We start from the raw sequence: 18,700 nt of genomic DNA, 5'->3' as shown, positions 1-18,700 counted from the left end.
GATTAATATACTAACATAATCAATTATAATTTATCTATAAACTATATATAAAAATCCTTCATTAATTGAGTTTTAGCTTGATTGATATTTATATTGTTGTCAAATGCAGGAGGACGTGAGTTTGAGTGTGCTAAAGTGCATTATCCTCCTATTTAAGGGTTGGGGAGGGGCTATAGGTACTTCTAAGCATTGTATAAAAAAAACACCTTCCTTATGACAAGTGTCCAAGTCGAGGGGTTTTTTTATTTTTATTTTTTTACATTATAATATAATGGTTTAATTTCAACAATGATCCTCTATTTGTTTTTTTTTGAAATATTTTAGTTTTGGTCCTTATATTATACTCAAAATTTAATCTCTATTCTTTAATTTTTACATAATTTAGTACCTTAACTTTTTACAACGTCATTAGTTAGTATAAATATTTCATTCTAATTAAAATGTTGATTTGATTTTTAAGAATAGTTAAAATCATTAATTTTTTTGTTTAGTTATTTAGGTCAATTACAATGACTTCTTTTGTCACATGGCTACAAGTAAGTGGTTTTTTTTTGTACAATGATTTATTTGATCCTCAAACTTTATAAAAAAATCATTTTAGTCATTTATTTAATTTTTTATCCCTTTTAGCCTTTAAATTTGCGTTATGTAACACCCCTAACCCGTATCCGTCGCCGAAATAGGGTTACGGAGCATTATCGGACAAACAGAATATAAAACCATTCAAATCATACATTAATACAAACATAATCAAAATTCATTCAAATACATCCATAATGTCCCTTAATCGAGCCCTCAACGCCCCAAAAAAATACTATAGAAACAATCCGGGACTAAATCAGAAACATTTGGAAATTTAAAAAAAAATGGACTCCACACGGCTGTGTGACTCATACGGCTGAGACATATGCCCGTGTCTCAGGCCGTGTGGACATTCAAAATAGGGACATACGGTCGTGTCCCAACCTGTGTCCATACCCGTGTAACTCACTGACTTGGGTCACACAGCCAAGCCATACGCTCGTGTGTCAGGCCGTGTGCTAAGCCGTGTAACAGCTTAACTTGCATGCCTGGAACCTATAGGGGACACATGGCCATGTCGCACGGTCGTGTGCTACACACGGTTGAGACACACGCCCGTGTCTCAGGCCGTGTGGCCTTAAAATGAACCTTAAAACACAAGTTTACCATTTCAAATGCTTGGACCTTAAGAAACTCAAATACTAACCAAAATACCAAATCAAAGTGACATTAATCAGGTCAAAAACACATTAAAACCAACCTAATATGTGCCTAACCAATGTACCCTCATTGGTACCACAATTATATACAACTTTACTTTATTCTCATACTATTTGCAAATTGGTTATTTGGACAAAATATTATTCACCACATTTACATAATCCAAACATTAACCAAAATAGCACAAGAGCTTATACATGTCATATAATCCAAATTAAACGTTTCAAAAACTATCGAGATAAGCTGGATAGTGTGACTTGAGTGCCGATCCGATCGTTTAACTTTTCGAAAATCTACAATGACATTAAATAACACAAGTAAGCTTAATGAAGCTTAGTAAGTTCGACGAGTTAAACGAAAATCTTACTGAACTAACTATAATAAATCAAACAATAAAAATCATCCAAGAAAAACTCTCTGTCATTCACAACTTCAATCGATAAATATATCCGTATTCAGATCAATACAAAAATAAATAACATGTATTTCAATTTCATTAAACAAGTTTCCCTACCAAGATTTTCCATTCGAAGAATGACTTACGGTTAAGAGTACATCATCAACAGAAGCTCGTAAGAGCTGGTCCTCCCGAATACGCCAACAGAAGCTTGAAAGCTGAATAGAAGCTCGTAAGAGCTGAACATAAGCTAGTAAAAGTTGATCCACCCAATCACGCCAAACAGAAAGTAAAACACAAAAGTTCACAACAAATGCTGAACCCCGGTTTACTTGGGTAAAATGCCGATATCTCCCTCCAATACCATCTCCACTCCAAACCCTCGTCATACACCAAATCACAAATGTACTTAAATCTCGCGTTCAATTCAAACCGAATATCCAATTTAATATTATAATTCAAACAATAATTCATTTCCAGCAATAGAATATATATACATAATACTAATCATCAATTTATACAAATGTTAAATTTTAACTGTACAAACTTACCTGGACTGATTTGTAGTAATTGTAGAAGTTTAGGGATTATTCCGCTATTTTTCCTCTTCCACGAGTACTTACGGGATCTTGATCTAAAATATAAAATTACTCATTTATTAGCAGATATTTCATTTCCAATCCATCTTACAATTAATACCCTTTTATTTTTTGAATTTGTGCAATTACCCCAAATTTTTACAGTTTTTTGTAATTTAATCCCTTAATTAGTTAATCTATCAAATTAACTAATTTTCTCAAATCAATAATCTATCCAAATATTCTAGGCCCTCATACAGCCCCTGATAAACCTAAAATTCACTATCAAACCCTAATATTTTGACATTTTCACAATTTAATTCTAAAATCAATATTTAACACAAATCACTTTACAAAATCATCACATAACACAATTAAAGCTCCATGTTGTTCATCAAAAACATCTAATATTCATCAATCACAACGTCCAAAATTTTTAACAGAATAAAAAAAAAGGTACGGACTAGCTAAATATAATTGCAACGATCTAAAAAACATAAAAATTACAAGAAACGGGTAAGAAATTCACTCACACGGATAACAATTTTCTTGGCCGATTCTCCTAGCTTGAAAAACCATGAATTTCGACTATGGAAATGTAAAATGAGGAAGAAACCTATTTCATTTTACTTAATGTTGTTTTAATTTCAACTAAATTACAAGTTTGCCATTATAATTTCATTATTTTGTCATTTTCCATCAATTTGCCATTCCACTATATTATTTAGGGCTTAATTATCACTTAAGTCCTTCCTCAATTAATAATTACACCATTTTATCACCTAATTGCTATAATTAGCAAGTTTTACACCTTTTTCAATTTAGTTATTTTTCTTTAATTAACTAACTAAAGATTAATATTTCTTAACCAAATTTTAATATGACTATAATGACTCTATAAATATTCTAAAATAATAATTACGAGTTGACACGACGAAAATTTGTGGTCCCAAAACCACTGTTCCATCACCACTGAAAATCGAGCTATTACACGTTATTTGTCAAATTGTCCTAAAATGGATGGAAAAGTTAATACATATTAATTTTTATGACGTGGCATCCATGTTTATGCCACATCAACAATTAATTAAATTTTTAAAAATTCAAAAATATAAAAATCCAAAAAAAAAATTAAAAAAGCATAAAGATTATAAAAATTATTTAATAATAAAAATTATAAAAATATTCTATAATATTTAGAATTTTTAAAACATTTTAATTATTTGTTGGCGTGGCATACACATGTACAACCGCGTCAACAAAGTTAACAAATGTTAACTTTTCCATCCATTTCGGGGTGTTTTGACAAAAATCACTAATTTAAGGGATAAAATAGGCAAAGAATTAAATTAAGGGCTAAAATGACTTTTTGTAAAGTTCGAAGGCTAAATAAGTTATTATGCATTTTTTGTTAAATTTCAAGATGTCGCATCAACAAATTTAATAGAAGAATTTTAATGACGTTAATAACTAAACTTAAATTTTAAAATCAAAAATAAATAGACTAATTTCTTAAAAATAAAAGTACGGAAACTAAATCTCAAATGTATGGAAAATACAAAACTTGAAGCGTATCATAATATTTGAATCTAAAACTATACATTATAAAATGATAGTTAAATTTCAACTATGATTCCTCAACTTTTCTTTTTCAGATTATATAACAACGGTCAAATTAGTTTTGGTTTTTATATTATGTTCAAATTTAATCAATATACTTTAACTTTTTATACAAATTGGTACACTAATTTTATAATGTCATTAGTTAGTCTAAATACTTTATTCTAATTAAAATACTTATGTAAATTTTATGAGTTGTTAAAATCATTAAATTTTTGTTAAATTTAGTTAATCAGGTCCGTTATAATATATTTTTATATCACATGATGATTAAGTGAATTTTTTTAATTTCAAGACATCGCACCGATTAATTTAATAGAAAAATATCAATGATGTTAGTAACTAGATTGAAACTTTTAAATGTAAAAAATAAAATAACTAAATTTTTAAAAATAAAAATAACTAATTTTTAAAAAATAAGTCAATGGGAAGTATTATATGATTACGAGGACCATAAATTCTAATTTTTTTATATAATTTAATTCAAATGAAAATCGAATTTAAAAAAATAAAAATAAAATCGAAGCCCGATTCGTTTCATTATGTGGGCGCTGCCTACCAGACCCGTTAAAGACTGTGCTGCGTAACGGATGGCCAGGTCAACTTGGTCAACAAAAACCATTTACATGATCGGATTCGACTATGGATTCTGGATTTCTGAAAAAGATCCGATAACCCATTGACCCGTTTTTATTTTCATTTATTTTTTTAAAAGAAAAATAATAATAAAGTTCCCGAACCCAAGCGAAAATAGCTTTACAGTAACAAGCTAAAAGAAACTCCCTCTCCCGCATAAACCCTAATTCTCCGTAAGTGATTAATCCAATCAGCTCTTTCTTATCATTTCTTTTAAAATTTTACTTTATGAAAATTTGTTTTTTTGGAATTTATTGTAGCATTTTGAAGAAGTGAATTTTGGCGATTAAAAAAAAATGCCAGACACGCAAGCTCTCGTCAATGATTTTCTTAACAAGCTTAAAAAACGGTGAAGTATTTCATTTGATTTTCATTTCATATGTATTTAACAGAAAAGGTTAGATATGAACTTTATTGTTTGTTTGTTTGGGGTGGTTGGGCAGTAAGATTGAGGGTTCACAAGCAACAGCGAAGCAGACAGCGGAACTGCTTCGGTCAGTGATTTCTCAAACTCGAATGCCTTATACAAACCAGGCTGCTGCTTTGATTCATTCGGTTAAAGCTGTTGGAGAACGATTGATTGCTGCAAATCCTGTCGGTGTGTTTTGTTTTTTTGTTTTTTTTTTCATTTTGGGTTTAATTTGATTTTGTTATTTATGTTTGAAAATTAATGGTTTGTATTTGATATCATTTTGGCTTATGCCATTTTTTTAATTATGAAATTGTTGGCTGACATTGATTCAGAACACAGAAACATTAAATGGTTATTGGAGTATGCATAACAACCGCTGTGTATTCTTGAGGACTCTGTTGTTTTGGGCTTGATTCTGTCCGTCTTTTTAGCTATGGAATGATTATGGGACAGTGTTCTGTATATGCTTGAACTGGAACTTGAATGGAAAATTTTAACCCCCATAATATTTCCTTTGAGATCTCTTGCATTCTGTTTGGTCCGACTAAATAAGGCGCAATAAAAAGTGATGTTAAAGTAGAGTTTTTTGGAAAAAGCATTGCCTCAAATTAAAGCTATTTCTAATAGCTTAGAATACCTTTATGTTTGAAAATTCTATATAAAATTATCTACTTCTAGTTTTTCAGAATGTAGTTTAGTTTAGTTTTTGTTTTTTTTGGGTCTAGCTTTTTGTCTTTCTAGAGTGGAGAAGCTGCTCCAAATCTTGGCCAAACATACACTATAATTTTCTCCTAGGGATTGTTGATACTTGATACTTTTGCTGGCATTCTGCTTTAAATTGTTAATAGTGCATGCATGTGATGGCAGAGCTTGCTGTGGGTAATGTTGTGAGGCGTGTTTTGCACATTGTCAGAGAGGAGGATCTTTCTCTGACAACAGCTGCTATGGCTGGATTGAACTTATCTGCCGAAAGTGACGATGAAGATGACACTGATAGAGACAACCACCCAGCGTTATCGGCTGCTGCCATTGCTGCTGCTTCTAGAAGCACTTTACGTCCACCTTCCTTGCAGACATTACTTGAGGATGTGCCTGACTCTGCAGCAGTTCCTCATACATCTTCTTCTGGCGGAGATTCTGAGGGAAAAAGCAAATGTAAACTCTTGCTCCAGACAATTGATCTATCTGCATTCTGATTGATGAGACGAGCTTTTAATTTTTCTGATATTCCCTGGGACTACTGTCTCAGGAAGTGGTTAAGTATTGGTTTATGCAAAACTGGCTTCTTGTGGTGATAACTGATAATCATGCGATATTAGATCTTCTAGCATTAAGTGTTGTTTATGAGTATTAATTTCCTTTTAGCTGCTGACAAAAGTTCAAGAAGTCGGAAGCTGAAGCATGATGTCATTGAAGCAGTCAATGAGCTTATTCAAGACATTAGTACTTGCCACGAACTGATTGCTGAGCAAGCAGTAGAGCATATACATCAAAAGTATCTTTTCTGCCTTAAGCTTTTAAATTTTCTTTGGTTTTCCTCAAATTTGAAACACCGTTATTCATTCTTTGAGCAAACTACAATATTCATATTTGATAGTCTGAGGTGTTATTTGAATTTGCTTTCAACAATAGACTCTTACTGTCTTGTAAACCCCCCCCCCCCCAAAAAAAAAAGGGGGAAAAAAAAACCCAACAGTCTATCACGTGCTGAATCATCCTTATCTATGCTAGTGTCGTCTTTCCTGTTTAAGTTTTCATGACTTATTAAGGTTTGAAGCAATTTGGCCTGTGTTCTCACATTGTTTTCTACCTATGATCGTTTCACATGTCAACTTACCCTTTTACTGATTATATTTAAAACATATTGTCAGTGAGGTGATATTAACTTTAGGCAGTTCAAGAACTGTGTTGGAATTTCTTTGTGCTGCAAAAGAGAAGAAACGATCATTTCGGGTATTTGTTGCTGAAGGTGCTCCAAGGTTTGTACTAGTGGCTATTATATTTTGCAAGGCAAAGACATTTCCCTTAAGCTGCTGCAATTTTGATGTCCTGCCTGTAACAGCTTAAGTTTTTGTTTGTTTGTTGTTTTAAAATTTTTTTTATTATACTTGGCGTTAACTTAGGTATCAGGGGCATCTTCTTGCAAAAGAATTGGTTACTAGAGGTCTACAAACTACTCTGATTACTGACTCTGCAGTTTTCGCCATGATTTCCCGAGTAAACATGGTATATGGTGTTTTGAGTTCTTTCTAACTGTTGATGGTTTTCTTGTGCTGTTGGAGCTTGATCTTGATATTCTGTAAACATGAAGGTTATTGTTGGAGCTCATGCGGTCATGGCTAATGGTGGGGTCATAGCACCAGTTGGGCTGAACATGGTTGCCCTTGCTGCTCAGAAGCATGCTGTCCCATTTGTTGTACTTGCCGGCAGTCACAAGGTACTTTGGCACAATAAATGCTTTACCACCAAACTTCTATACATTTTAGTGCAATAATAAGCAAAATCACTTTTCTTGTTCACTTCAACTTAGATTAACATTTTGTGTCATTTGTCTCCATGGTGTTATGAATTTGTGATTTTATACGGTTCAACTATTTTTCATTAGATGTGATAGCTTGAGGTGTCATGCACGTGAACAATAGGATGGAATTTGAGAGGGCTTTAGTACAAGATAGTACTGCATAAGATTTCAATTGATGTGGCAAGATAGGACATAGAATAAATATGTACAAGCATGCTTATGGGTGCAAAAGACAGGGTTAAGCGCACCAGGTGTGTGATGTAGCAGTATTATATACCTGGCAAAGTGAGGTAAAGAGGGAATAGCATATGTTGTTTAAAGTGAAAAGGAACATATCCTATATTGGACTCTGAAATTGATGTCTGAGCTACAGAACATTCTTATCAAAAATAGAGAAGGGAGGACATGGGTATGTGCAGCCTATGCTACTCAAACTCAGGTATGAGTGTCAGATATGGGTATATCCCCCACGAAGGTATGTTCATTTCTTTTTCCTCAAGTTTTTCCTTATATTTGGACAGTCCTCGGAGGGCCAGACCCCTATACCCATGTCCTTATATGCGTCTGACATGAGTGTTAGACACAGGTACTTCAAGAAAAATCAAAAATCATTTTGATTTATATCTAGTGGGTCATAATATGGTCTGCTTATGATTTGTTTTAAGCATCTTAGAAAAATGAAAGAGTGGAGTAACATGGTAACAGTGTCCTATACTTGTTAGAAGAAAGCTTCTTTTATTTTTCCAGTTATTGCTACCTCTTGTAAGCCACCCAGGTCCGATCATTTCGAGGTAGTGCTTCTTTTGTTGCATATTAACAATTCATTTGCAAGCCAGGATCTTGTGACATTTTGTCTGCCTTCAAGATTTTCATCAGATATTGTAAATTCCCTACTTCAAAACCAGACATAATTTGAGAGTAAACTTTTAATCTAAGTTTGGACGAAAATAATGGAGTGTAGTTGTTGAGGTCGAGCTTCATTCCAAAGAAATCAACAAAAACAACTACGTAAGACATGAGGTTGTTCAGAGAAATGGCCAAATAGTTCAAAGGCACACAGATGGTGTTAATGCTTGCTAATGCTGATATTATAACATGGTTTCTTTTGTCCCTGTATTCTTTAATTTTACTTTAGCTCCTGATTGTCTATTGTTAATTCATTTGTGGTCTACTTGACAGTTATGCCCCTTGTATCCACATCACCCTGAAGTGTTGCTGAATGAATTGCGGTCCCCATCTGAGTTGCTAGATTTTGGAGAATTCTCGGATTGCTTGGATTTTGGAAGTGGCATTGGTGCCCCTCTTCTTCATGTTGTCAATCCAACATTCGACTATGTGCCACCGAAGCTTGTTAGTCTCTTTATAACTGATACGTAAGATCACGGAGTTTGAAAGATTTAAACTTCTATCCTCTCCGTTCATATTTGATATTTGGTAACTGTTTGATGTTTACTTAATTTCATTTTAAGTTACCAAATCAATTACTTTTCTGCATTGTGGAGTACTATTGATCCGTTGATATGACATGGGGATGGAATGCAATGCATAGTCCTCTTTTCTGATTCACATTGATCTTAAGGAGAAAAAATATTGCATTTAGTTGCCTCTTTTGTTTCAGCCATTTCTAGAAGTTTTGGTTTTCATGGTGCTCGATTTTTACCTTTCCCTGCTATCACTGATTGCTTTGTGTCTTTACAGCGGAGGGCATAATCCATCATACATGTACCGCCTGATTGCAGATTATTACTCTGCCGATGATCTTGTACTGGAACGAAGAACTACTTCAGGAAATTAAGTTTACAGTGCCAAGTTATACCGGTAAGTGCTTTTATCTGGTTGTTGTGAGCCAAGTGCAGCTCAATTATTAGTTGTGTGCTAATATGCCCCATGCCTATATTTTAAACTGTAAAAACCAAAAACATGTATTCGAGTAATCGAATATTCAGAAATGTATTACTAGATTAATTCATAAAAACGACTTCATAGCTTTGAACTTGATGAAATATTAATGCAGCTCTACTTCAGATTGTTTCTATGTGGAGAAGATATGAATTCAAGTGGGAGAGTATGAAAACTAACTGCACTGAGCAATACCATTTCTGGAGGGAACTTCATTATATATCATCAATACAAGGAATTGACTTGGACAAACGCAACGATAGAAAAGTGGGTTTTTGTGATTGTGGAGAGAGATAGGAGTAGGAAGTAGAAGAGAGAGAAATGAAGAGAAGGTAATATATCTTTAATCTTTGTATCGCCATGAAAATTCCTCAACATTCAACTGTATGAAAACTCATGCATGGAACTACTGTTGTAGTACTGTTGGCTTGAAACTTGATTGATGATGGTGGTACTGGAGATGCATCTCCCTTTTGCATTTTACCTACCAATTTTCATAAATTTATATACAATAATGGAAGGTGTGCCCATATGGATTGAGCTTTGGAATGGGACATTTGTGAATTCAAATTTCAAATTTATTGTATATATATTACTACGTGGACCAACGGTTCAAGCTTGATTATGATATAATTATCAAATGATTCAAGTTGTCACGTTGATTATATACGGTGGAAATGACTTCAATCGTACTTCGCTTTCCATTTTTAATGAAGTCAGTATTTCAAGAAAAAAAAAATCGGATTTTAGATAAATTGTTTAATTTCAAATTAAAAGAAAGTATAGATTTTAAAAATGATATGGAACGGTTGAGTAAGCCTAAATTGTCCATTTAACTTTACAAAGACAAATTTTAATATTTAAATTACATCCAACTTTGGTTTTTTGGGGTCCAATCTATAAGGGATTGTACTGTGGCGGGGTTTTGTTTTTCCGTAGAGTTTGGGTTAGTGAAAATACCATGGGATCAATATCTATAATTAATATTATGTATAATATTTATATTTCTCGTGAATTTACAGGTCATATCTCTATTGATCGAGATATTTCTTCAATTTAGTGAACCTAATGAGCTCTCAAGTATACCTTTAATATTAAAAGAGAGAATATTAGATATTATTTAAGCAAATACAATTTAATATTAGATAAATTCATTAGAATTCACACAAACTATATACATATTAAAATATTAATTTTGAATCTCCTTAATTATAATCGCAATATGTATATGTTATGAATGAATTTTAACTACTTATTATTTTTTAATCTTATAATTGCTCCTTTATTTAGATTTATACTCCAACTATTATACTCAAACTCTCAAATACAAATTTAGATTAAATTTTGCTATTAGTTTCTATACTTTGTGAAAATTGTGGATTTAGTCATTGTATTTTAATTTAATCATTTTAGTCCCTGTATTTTTTAAATTAGTAAGATTTTTCCTTTCAAAATTTTGAAATTTGAATTTTAGCCTTGACCCAAACAATTAATTTCGCTTGGTTAGATTCAATAACTAGTCATGTACTATGCGCACAATTGTAAATTTTTAAGTCACAATACTTTTCAAATTTTGAAATTTCAATCTTGATGTAAATGAATCTAGTTAATCTAGTAACTAAATTTTTAGTGAGGAATATGTGGAAATAACAAGTTGGCATGACATTACACATGATTATATGTTTGTCTCATCAGGTTTTGGAAATAGTAGAACGTAACTAAATGAATGTAACAATTATCGTTTGGTGAGGACGGAACTATTAAATTTGAAAAGCAAATTAAAATAAAGAGATTAAATTCATAACTCACACGAAGCATAGGAATTAAAAGAAGAATTTAACCAAACATTTATAAACAAGTAAAAGCTAGAATAGCTGGCATTTCCACAACTATTTTACGAAACGAAATCACATCATCACGCGCAAAACGCAAACGCGGGACCCAAATCTTTCCTCCACTTTCAAAAGAGGGTGCTGAAACAAAACTAATTACATACATGGTGATATTCATAATCTTATCTCGTAAAGGGCATGAATTTAAAATTTTTATAATTAGTTATCCTGAATAAAAAAGAAAGTTAAAAAAGCTTTTATAAATAATTGAAATTATTTTAAAGATTTTCTTTTTTGAAATTAGTTATGCTTAGTTTAATAAAATAAATATATCAAATAAGTGTTTAAACTTTGTTACTTTATTTAGGATAAACTATCAAAATAGTCACTTTTGTTTCCTTTAGGTTACATTTTAGTCACTTATGTTTGAAATGTTACGTTTAAGTCACTTACGTTAACATGTTGTAACATTTTAGTCACTGAGCCGTTAATTTTCGTTAACAGTGTAACAGTAAGCTGACGTGACACGTTAAATCATCATTTCAAACAAAAATTTTAGGTTAAATTATACAATTGGTCCCCAAAATTTTTTCGTTTTAAGCATTTTTTTTTCTTTTATATTCTTTTAACTTTCCCCTCTTTTTTTCCATTCTCTTCTGCTTCTCCCTCTATTTTTCTCCCTTCTCCATCTCTTTTAACGTAAAAGAAAAAAATTAAATTTCTCAAAACGAAAAAAATATAGGGACCAATTGTATATTTTAACCTAAAATTTTCGTTTGAAATGATGATTTAACGTGCCACATTAGCTTACTGTTACACCGTTAATGACAATTAACACTCAGTGACTAAAATGTTACAAGAAAATAACATAAGTGACCAAAACGTAACATTTCAAATATAAGTGACTAAAATGTAACCTGAAAGAATCAAAAATAACTATTTTGATAGTTTACCCCTTTATTTAACTAAGCCTTTATACTTTTAGCACATTCAAATATGTCCTTAATTTTTACTTATATCCAATTCAGCCATTGTTGTGCAAAAATATTCTCTCATATTTTAAAAATATCATTTTGTATTTAAAATAAGTTATATTATTCTACTTAATAAAAATAAGAATATAACGAGTTTTAAACCCACACCAATTGTATTCGTAAAATCTTTAATTTACCACTCAATCAAAATTTTACTTTGATTTTTTTGACATTTTATTTCATTATGCACACTTTATTTATTTTTGATTCTTTTTGAATAATCTAATTATAAGTGCTGATCATATATGCTATTTTCTGATACAATGTCTAGAAGTACCCATAGCGTACCCGCAACTTATAAATAGGAAGATAATGCACTTCTGCACACTTAAACTCATGTCCTCCTGCATTGGCAATAATACCCATGCCAGTCGAGCTAAAACTTAATTGACATTATGCACACTTTATTACCTTTATCATTTGTATATATCTATATTATTATTATTATTATGAAAGCCCTAACAGTGAAAGCAACTAGCGCGACTTGAACTCAGACCACACCTGAGGCGGTGAACCCCTTGACCGTCAGGCCAACACATGGGCTTCTATTGTATAGTAATTTTAAATACACTTGTATATTTTAAATACGTGATTTCTACATGCATATAAATATAATATGAATGTATAAAATTGTCTGTGTGAATGCGTATGAATGCATGTTTGGTAATATAAATGCATATAATTATGAATAGCTTCACTGTTATGCATGTATACGTGGAGTTAAAAATTAGGTTTTTTTTTCTAATTTGTCTCATGGTGATATTATACATGTATTAAATTTTGTAGATATATACCTTGAAATATATATGATGTTTATGCATAGAGGATTAGGTTCCGTGATGTTCTAGTATATGGTGTTTATGCATAGTCATGTATGTGTTGGGATACATTAATATTTGTCTAAGAATCCAGTAGTTCGTTTGCTTTGAGTAAGATTAGGTTTGGACAAAGATTTTTATATTAGAATCCACTTGATTCAATTTAATTTAAATACTAAAAATATTTTTAACATTTAAATTTAATTATAAAATATATAAAATAAAAATAATTTTAATATTTTATTAATTTTAAATAATAAAATAGACTTTTGAGTGGGTTGAGTTAACTCAAAAATGGATTTAGACTTTAAATAAAAATTTGAAATCAAGATTCAATTTAATCCAACTAATGAACACGAAAATAAATTTAGCTCGTGACATTTTATATGTGTATGTTTATTCACATTTTCATATTACTTAAACATTTGTTTAGTTGAATTTATTTGGTATTAAAATCGTTTTAAAGGCTTTTTTTTTAATTATTAATATAAATTGTGAATTCATTGCTAGGTTGGGTGAGATCTCATTGGTTTTTTTTAATTAAAATGGAAATGGAATGCTTTTTAAGTCAAGTAAATCAATTTTCGTATCTTTCAATATTTTTGCATTAAGCGAAGAATATTTGAAAATAATTTCATTTTAAATAAAATGTGATTTACTCTAGAAAATATATAAATAAATGAATTTTCATTTTCTCCGGTCACAATTAAATATTAAATTAAACATAATTAAAAAAAAGACAAGTAAGACAGCAAATGTTTAACAAGATACTAATTTTGGAGTTAAAACTTTGATGATGCAAAATTGAGTCCCAACCCAAATTATTGTTAGGATTTGAAGGTAATTCATTTGGAAAGTGTGTGATGTATAATTATTTTAATTTATAAAAGAGACTTAATTGCCTGATGTATAATTACTAATATTTTTGGATTAGTTTCTAATTGTACCCTAAAAAATACACTAAACTAATATTGTCCTCCCAATAACCAAAAGCCAGTGTGGTTACATTTGAAAAGAAGATTTCTCATTCCCTCTGCTTGTTCATCTCCCAAATCACAACAATCCAAAAATAACTGAACAGAAAGTGTTGAAATACCAGAGATATCCATTTCAACTTTCTCAAGCACAACCAAAAAACCCAAAAATATTATCTCTTTTAAAACATATACAAGATGAAATAAAAGAAATTAAGCTCCATTTTTGGGTATAATTCTACCCCCCCCCCAAAAAAAAAAAAACAAATATTCCAATTTCATTAACAAACTTAGAAGTTTCAAAACTTTCTTCATTAAGCCAACACAATAACCAAAACCCATTTCTTCTTTGACTTCAAAGATTATTATTATTATTATTATAATTATTATTTGTTTCAGCTGGAATTTTGCAAAATTCAATCCCTGGGTCATTTTGTTTTTATATCAGATCTGTTTATGTTGAAGCTTCAATCGGATCATTAGTTTATTTTTATTGGATGGTAATGGATTTGGATGATTTCAGATCGGTTCTCGAAACAGCAGGTGTTGATGTGTGGACATTTATTGATACAGCAATCCTGGCAGCTTCTTTAGATTATGGTGAAGAGTTGAAGCAAAGGAGAGATGGGATTGTGGAGAGGCTTTATGCTACTTCCATGGTTAATGGATGTAAAACCTGTGATTTTGGTGAGAGATCAAATGGATATTCAGTTAATAAAGAAGGCAACCTCCATGAAAGTAAAGGTGGGGAAGGACGAAAAGGGTCACCTTTTAAGCCTCAATCCGATAATGAAGATGATGATCTGGACCCTTGTGGAGGCGTGTTTGATGTTGAACAAAAAAGGGTCCTTGAAATTAAGGACCTTCTTGAAGTACCTGATCAGGTCTCTGAATCAATTTTTTTTTTTGCAATTGTATTGTCGGTTTAATATTTATGGATTTTGATTTGAATTATGGCTTTTTATACAGTCTGAAGATTCTTTGGTCGATTTGCTTCAAAGCTTGGCGGATATGGATATAACATTTCAAGCTCTCAAGGTAATTATTAAGTGGAATGAATTTGTTTTCATTCATTTTTTTGTTTCCTTTTTTAGTTTGATCCATCACCATCACCATCACCATCACCATTGCCATGTTTTGATTCTATCTTCAGGAAACTGATATTGGGAGACATGTGAACAAATTCAGAAAGCATTCATCAAATGATGTTAGGAGATTAGTGAAGCAACTTGTCAGGTTTTAAGCTTCAACTTTTTATTTTGCCAAGTATTTGTGTCCAACACTCGTGTTTGATACAAGGTGCGGAGATATTATCCTCCAAGGACGCTCTAAAACATGTAAAACTTTAAAAAAATTGATTATGTCTCGTATCCAACAATGACAGCCGAGTTCGAGTACCATAGCATAGCATATATGTATGAATGTTTTATTAAGTTTGGTCTAGTTTGAAAGCCCAGTTCAAGGAAATTCGGTTATATGATTTGGTTCTTTGTTTTTTCAGGAAATGGAAAGATATTGTAGATAAATGGGTAATGGTGAATCAGCCAGGAGAACATGAATCTGCTGCACTTATGGGTAAAATTATATTATCTAAACTGTAACATGAAGAACTGGCATCCATTTCAGACACATTTTTTCACATGGGTATGAAAATATGATTTTCTGAAGATGAACTTATTTATATTGAATACATACTCATATTCGACAGTCTCAAATTTAGAGAGCATGGATTTTTAGTTTTTGTGAGAATATTTCAAAGGTGAATGTGAATTGACATTTCATCAAGAGTTAAAAATGTGATATGAATATTGTATGAACAACAGATAGAGATTCACCACAGCAAAAGCTTCCTCAAAATGGTGGTCAACAGGTGAAAGAAATTATAATATACATAATATATATGTATATATTTCATGTGAAAGTTATTTGAAAATTATGCTTTTGTCTTTCTAAGATTCTGCTTTGTTATAGGTTCCTGATGATGTCTACTCTCCAAACCCGCATAGTGAGTACAGAATTTGATTTGATATTTGCTTCGATTACTCATTTTTCTTCAAGTATTCGTGTTCGATGTTTATGTCCAACGCATAGATACGAGAATTAATCTTTAAGAATCAACCAAATACATGAAAATGCTTGGAACAGTCTGATCATATTTGTGTTGGGCATGTACTTATATATGGCACGAATATTCGATTCCGAATAACATTGTTTTGGTTAATCAGCCTTCTTTTTAATGCGATTTTGGATGACAATTGACAGATGGGAGTCTTGGTTTAAACAAGAATAATTCAGAACCTGAAAGGAAGTTAAAGTCAATCCCTCATCGAAAAGATCCTCCAATTAGACATACTCACTCAACTCCTCCACAAAATGTGCAGGTACTAAATACATGCCAAATTAAAGTATGTAATTGCATTTACAGGTCTTGACCATGCTTTGATTGTCTTTGACAAGTATTTTGCCAAATTGAACCGTTTCCACTTAGATACTTATTGATAGAAGTGTGCATGCTTCATAGACTTGCATCATTATGTTGTTGATAGACAGAGAGGTTTGATACCAAATTTATTAGAAGCAAAATACTTTCAAAAGGCACTTTGACCTGCATGTTTGTCGAGTTGCCGTTCTGCTATTCTACTTGTCTTTTCATTTTTTCTGAAGTTCTTGTATCCAATTCACTCGGAATGGAAATGGGGATTTGGTCCTCGAAGAACCCTACAAATATATGAAATGCTTAGGGAAAAATTGAATATACTTATGTTCGAAACTTACATATGAATCCAAATAACTTATTGTTTTGGAGGATTTTGTAGAGACAGAGAGAAGAAAAGGAAAGCAAATTTGACTCTGACAGGCTGGCTTCTGCAAGGAAAAGGCTTCAAGAAAGTTATAAAGAAGCTGAAAATGGTTTGCTTTTCATCACTTGTTCCACAATTTCTTTAAATCTTTGAATCCCTCATTTGGGATTCATACTAAATGTGATTATGTTATTTTTGAAGCCAAAAGGCAAAGAACAGTACAAGTGATGGACATTAATGAGCTACCAAAACCCAAGAACGGTTTCTTTGCAAAAAACAAAGGAAGTGGCTCTCAAGGGAGGCAGTGGTGATTTGGGTCATTGAATTTGGCTTTAAAGGCATCACATTTTTGTGTTTTTATTTTCTTCTTCATGTGTTCGTTTTCTTTTTGATCGTTGTATTAGAATAGGGGCCACTCTTTATAACTACTATAGGTTACCTTTCTATGATAATGGAGATTGGATGAATAAATTGGCTTAAAGGCATCCCATTTGTAGGTTTTTGTTGTTATTCCAGATCTTTTATGGGTCACCTTCCCATGTTGATGGATGTATAGTGAAATATCTATTGATCATCTGAAATTCTTGAGGGCCATGGTCATCCATAGCCATTCAATTTGGGGATGTACCATGATTAGTAATTTTTGGATATGTTATGAGGAATATTTACTTTTTTGTTTACATGCTACAGATACATTTTCAAATAAATATGATTTTTAAAATATTTTAGATAATTATGTATTGAAAATTGAATATATACATACTAAATGTATGACATTTACATTAAAAAATCCGGATATAATGCATCTAAATTCTTCAAATAAATAATTAAAATAAAAATTCAATATATCTATTACAAACGCATAACCTTAATTATTCAATCTAAAAACTTTCACATACACATTTTATGTTATAGACTTAGATTTTGTAGATTGGATTCAACTAGTTTTTTATTTTTTATTTAAAGAATTTAAGATTATCGATACCTAATTGATTTTAAGCTATATAAGAAGTTGAATTTAAATATCCTAATATTTGTTCAAATAACTCTTGAATTTTCCTCTTTTTAAGGTGAAATTATAGTGAGAACTTTTAAAATGAGAATTAAAATGATCTTAGTCACTAGATTAAAATAAACGGTTCTAAGCTTTAGATTTTGTTTTATCTTCTATTATCGAAATAAAGCCAATAGCACCAATCTTTCCCTTTTTTTTCTTTTTATCGTGTAATTAAAGTATTATGGTTTCAAATTAGGAAAAAATAAAATGAAAAGTAAGAGATTAAGATAGATATATGATTAACCCATATGTGTATTAGGTACTTGTTTTTCTTAATTGAAAAAATTTCATTCTAAAGTTTAAGGATTGTTTTCTTAGTTGATTTCAAGCATACCACAAGAAAAATAAGGTAAGTTTTAAATTTTTATGTTTGGAATTCTTTGAATACTTTAAATCAACAAAGAAAAAATCTCACAATTTTTATATAAAATGGTCTACTGATTTTTTCAACCAAGAAAATTAAGAACATACACAAATTGACTAATCATATAATAACCCTAATCTCTTGCTTTTCATTTCAATTTCTTTCCTAAAAGGAATTAAATCTGAAAATAAAAATTATCCAAATTTTCACTTTAAGACTTCAATTACCTAGAGAAAAAAACAAAAAAAGATTTGAATGCCAAACTATTTTAATAAGGTAAAATAAATACAAAATCTAAAATTTAGAACCATTTATTTTGATCTAATAGTAAAAATCATTTTGCTTTTCATTTGAAGCTTCTCACTATCTCAATTTAAACCTCAACTCGATTCTTAGGCATTTTGGTTAGGAAGAAAGTAGATCGAGTGCATCATGAATCAAATCTAAAATTTAAGTAAATGAAATAAATAAAGAATAAAATAAGAAAATAAATAAAAGATATTTAAAAGAAACGA

The 18,700-nt window shown here is 31.0% G+C and overlaps 2 protein-coding genes across 5 annotated transcripts; both read left to right on the top strand.

The window, feature by feature from the left end:
• Positions 1-4,519: 4,519 nt before the first annotated feature.
• On the top strand, positions 4,520-9,854 carry LOC105770497 (uncharacterized). Of its 4 annotated transcripts, none has more exons than XM_012591718.2 (11): positions 4,520-4,646; positions 4,734-4,822; positions 4,917-5,071; positions 5,753-6,040; positions 6,251-6,380; positions 6,757-6,864; positions 7,009-7,111; positions 7,197-7,322; positions 8,586-8,779; positions 9,105-9,224; positions 9,421-9,854. In XM_012591718.2, exons 2-10 carry the CDS (start codon positions 4,770-4,772, stop codon positions 9,199-9,201), a joined length of 1,254 nt encoding a protein of 417 aa, XP_012447172.1. In that variant the 5' UTR covers positions 4,520-4,646; positions 4,734-4,769; the 3' UTR covers positions 9,202-9,224; positions 9,421-9,854. The 4 variants fall into 4 exon arrangements, 2 of the variants coding, with proteins under 2 accessions (XP_012447172.1, XP_012447173.1); XR_001126219.2 differs by having other exon boundaries at positions 4,569-4,646; positions 8,586-8,756; positions 9,432-9,854; XR_001126218.2 differs by having other exon boundaries at positions 4,569-4,646; positions 8,586-8,756.
• A 4,149-nt stretch (positions 9,855-14,003) lies between these two features.
• Positions 14,004-17,444, top strand: LOC105770495 (probable mediator of RNA polymerase II transcription subunit 26c). The gene is made up of 9 exons (XM_012591716.2): positions 14,004-14,847; positions 14,933-15,001; positions 15,117-15,199; positions 15,465-15,538; positions 15,787-15,833; positions 15,935-15,968; positions 16,226-16,344; positions 16,780-16,873; positions 16,966-17,444. The coding sequence occupies exons 1-9, from the start codon at positions 14,461-14,463 to the stop codon at positions 17,073-17,075; spliced, it is 1,017 nt and encodes a 338-aa protein (XP_012447170.1). The 5' UTR covers positions 14,004-14,460; the 3' UTR covers positions 17,076-17,444.
• The last annotated feature ends 1,256 nt before the right edge of the window (positions 17,445-18,700 follow it).

The sequence above is a fragment of the Gossypium raimondii genome, chromosome 5 (assembly GCF_025698545.1).
Source record: "Gossypium raimondii isolate GPD5lz chromosome 5, ASM2569854v1, whole genome shotgun sequence".
NCBI classification, from domain to species: Eukaryota; Viridiplantae; Streptophyta; class Magnoliopsida; order Malvales; family Malvaceae; genus Gossypium; species Gossypium raimondii.
Note: the sequence above shows the minus strand (reverse complement) of the source record. Positions and strands in the feature narration are given on the sequence as shown.

Coding starts and splice junctions, on each gene's coding strand:
- LOC105770495 (XM_012591716.2), top strand. CDS start 14,461: ATGGTAATGGATTTGGATGATTTCAGATCGGTTCTCGAAACAGCAGGT. Junction 15,002..15,116: donor TAACATTTCAAGCTCTCAAG/GTAATTATTAAG, acceptor TTCTATCTTCAG/GAAACTGATATTGGGAGACA. Junction 15,969..16,225: donor CTACTCTCCAAACCCGCATA/GTGAGTACAGAA, acceptor GACAATTGACAG/ATGGGAGTCTTGGTTTAAAC.
- LOC105770497 (XM_012591718.2), top strand. CDS start 4,770: ATGCCAGACACGCAAGCTCTCGTCAATGATTTTCTTAACAAGCTTAAA. Junction 5,072..5,752: donor GATTGCTGCAAATCCTGTCG/GTGTGTTTTGTT, acceptor ATGTGATGGCAG/AGCTTGCTGTGGGTAATGTT. Junction 7,112..7,196: donor TGATTTCCCGAGTAAACATG/GTATATGGTGTT, acceptor GTAAACATGAAG/GTTATTGTTGGAGCTCATGC.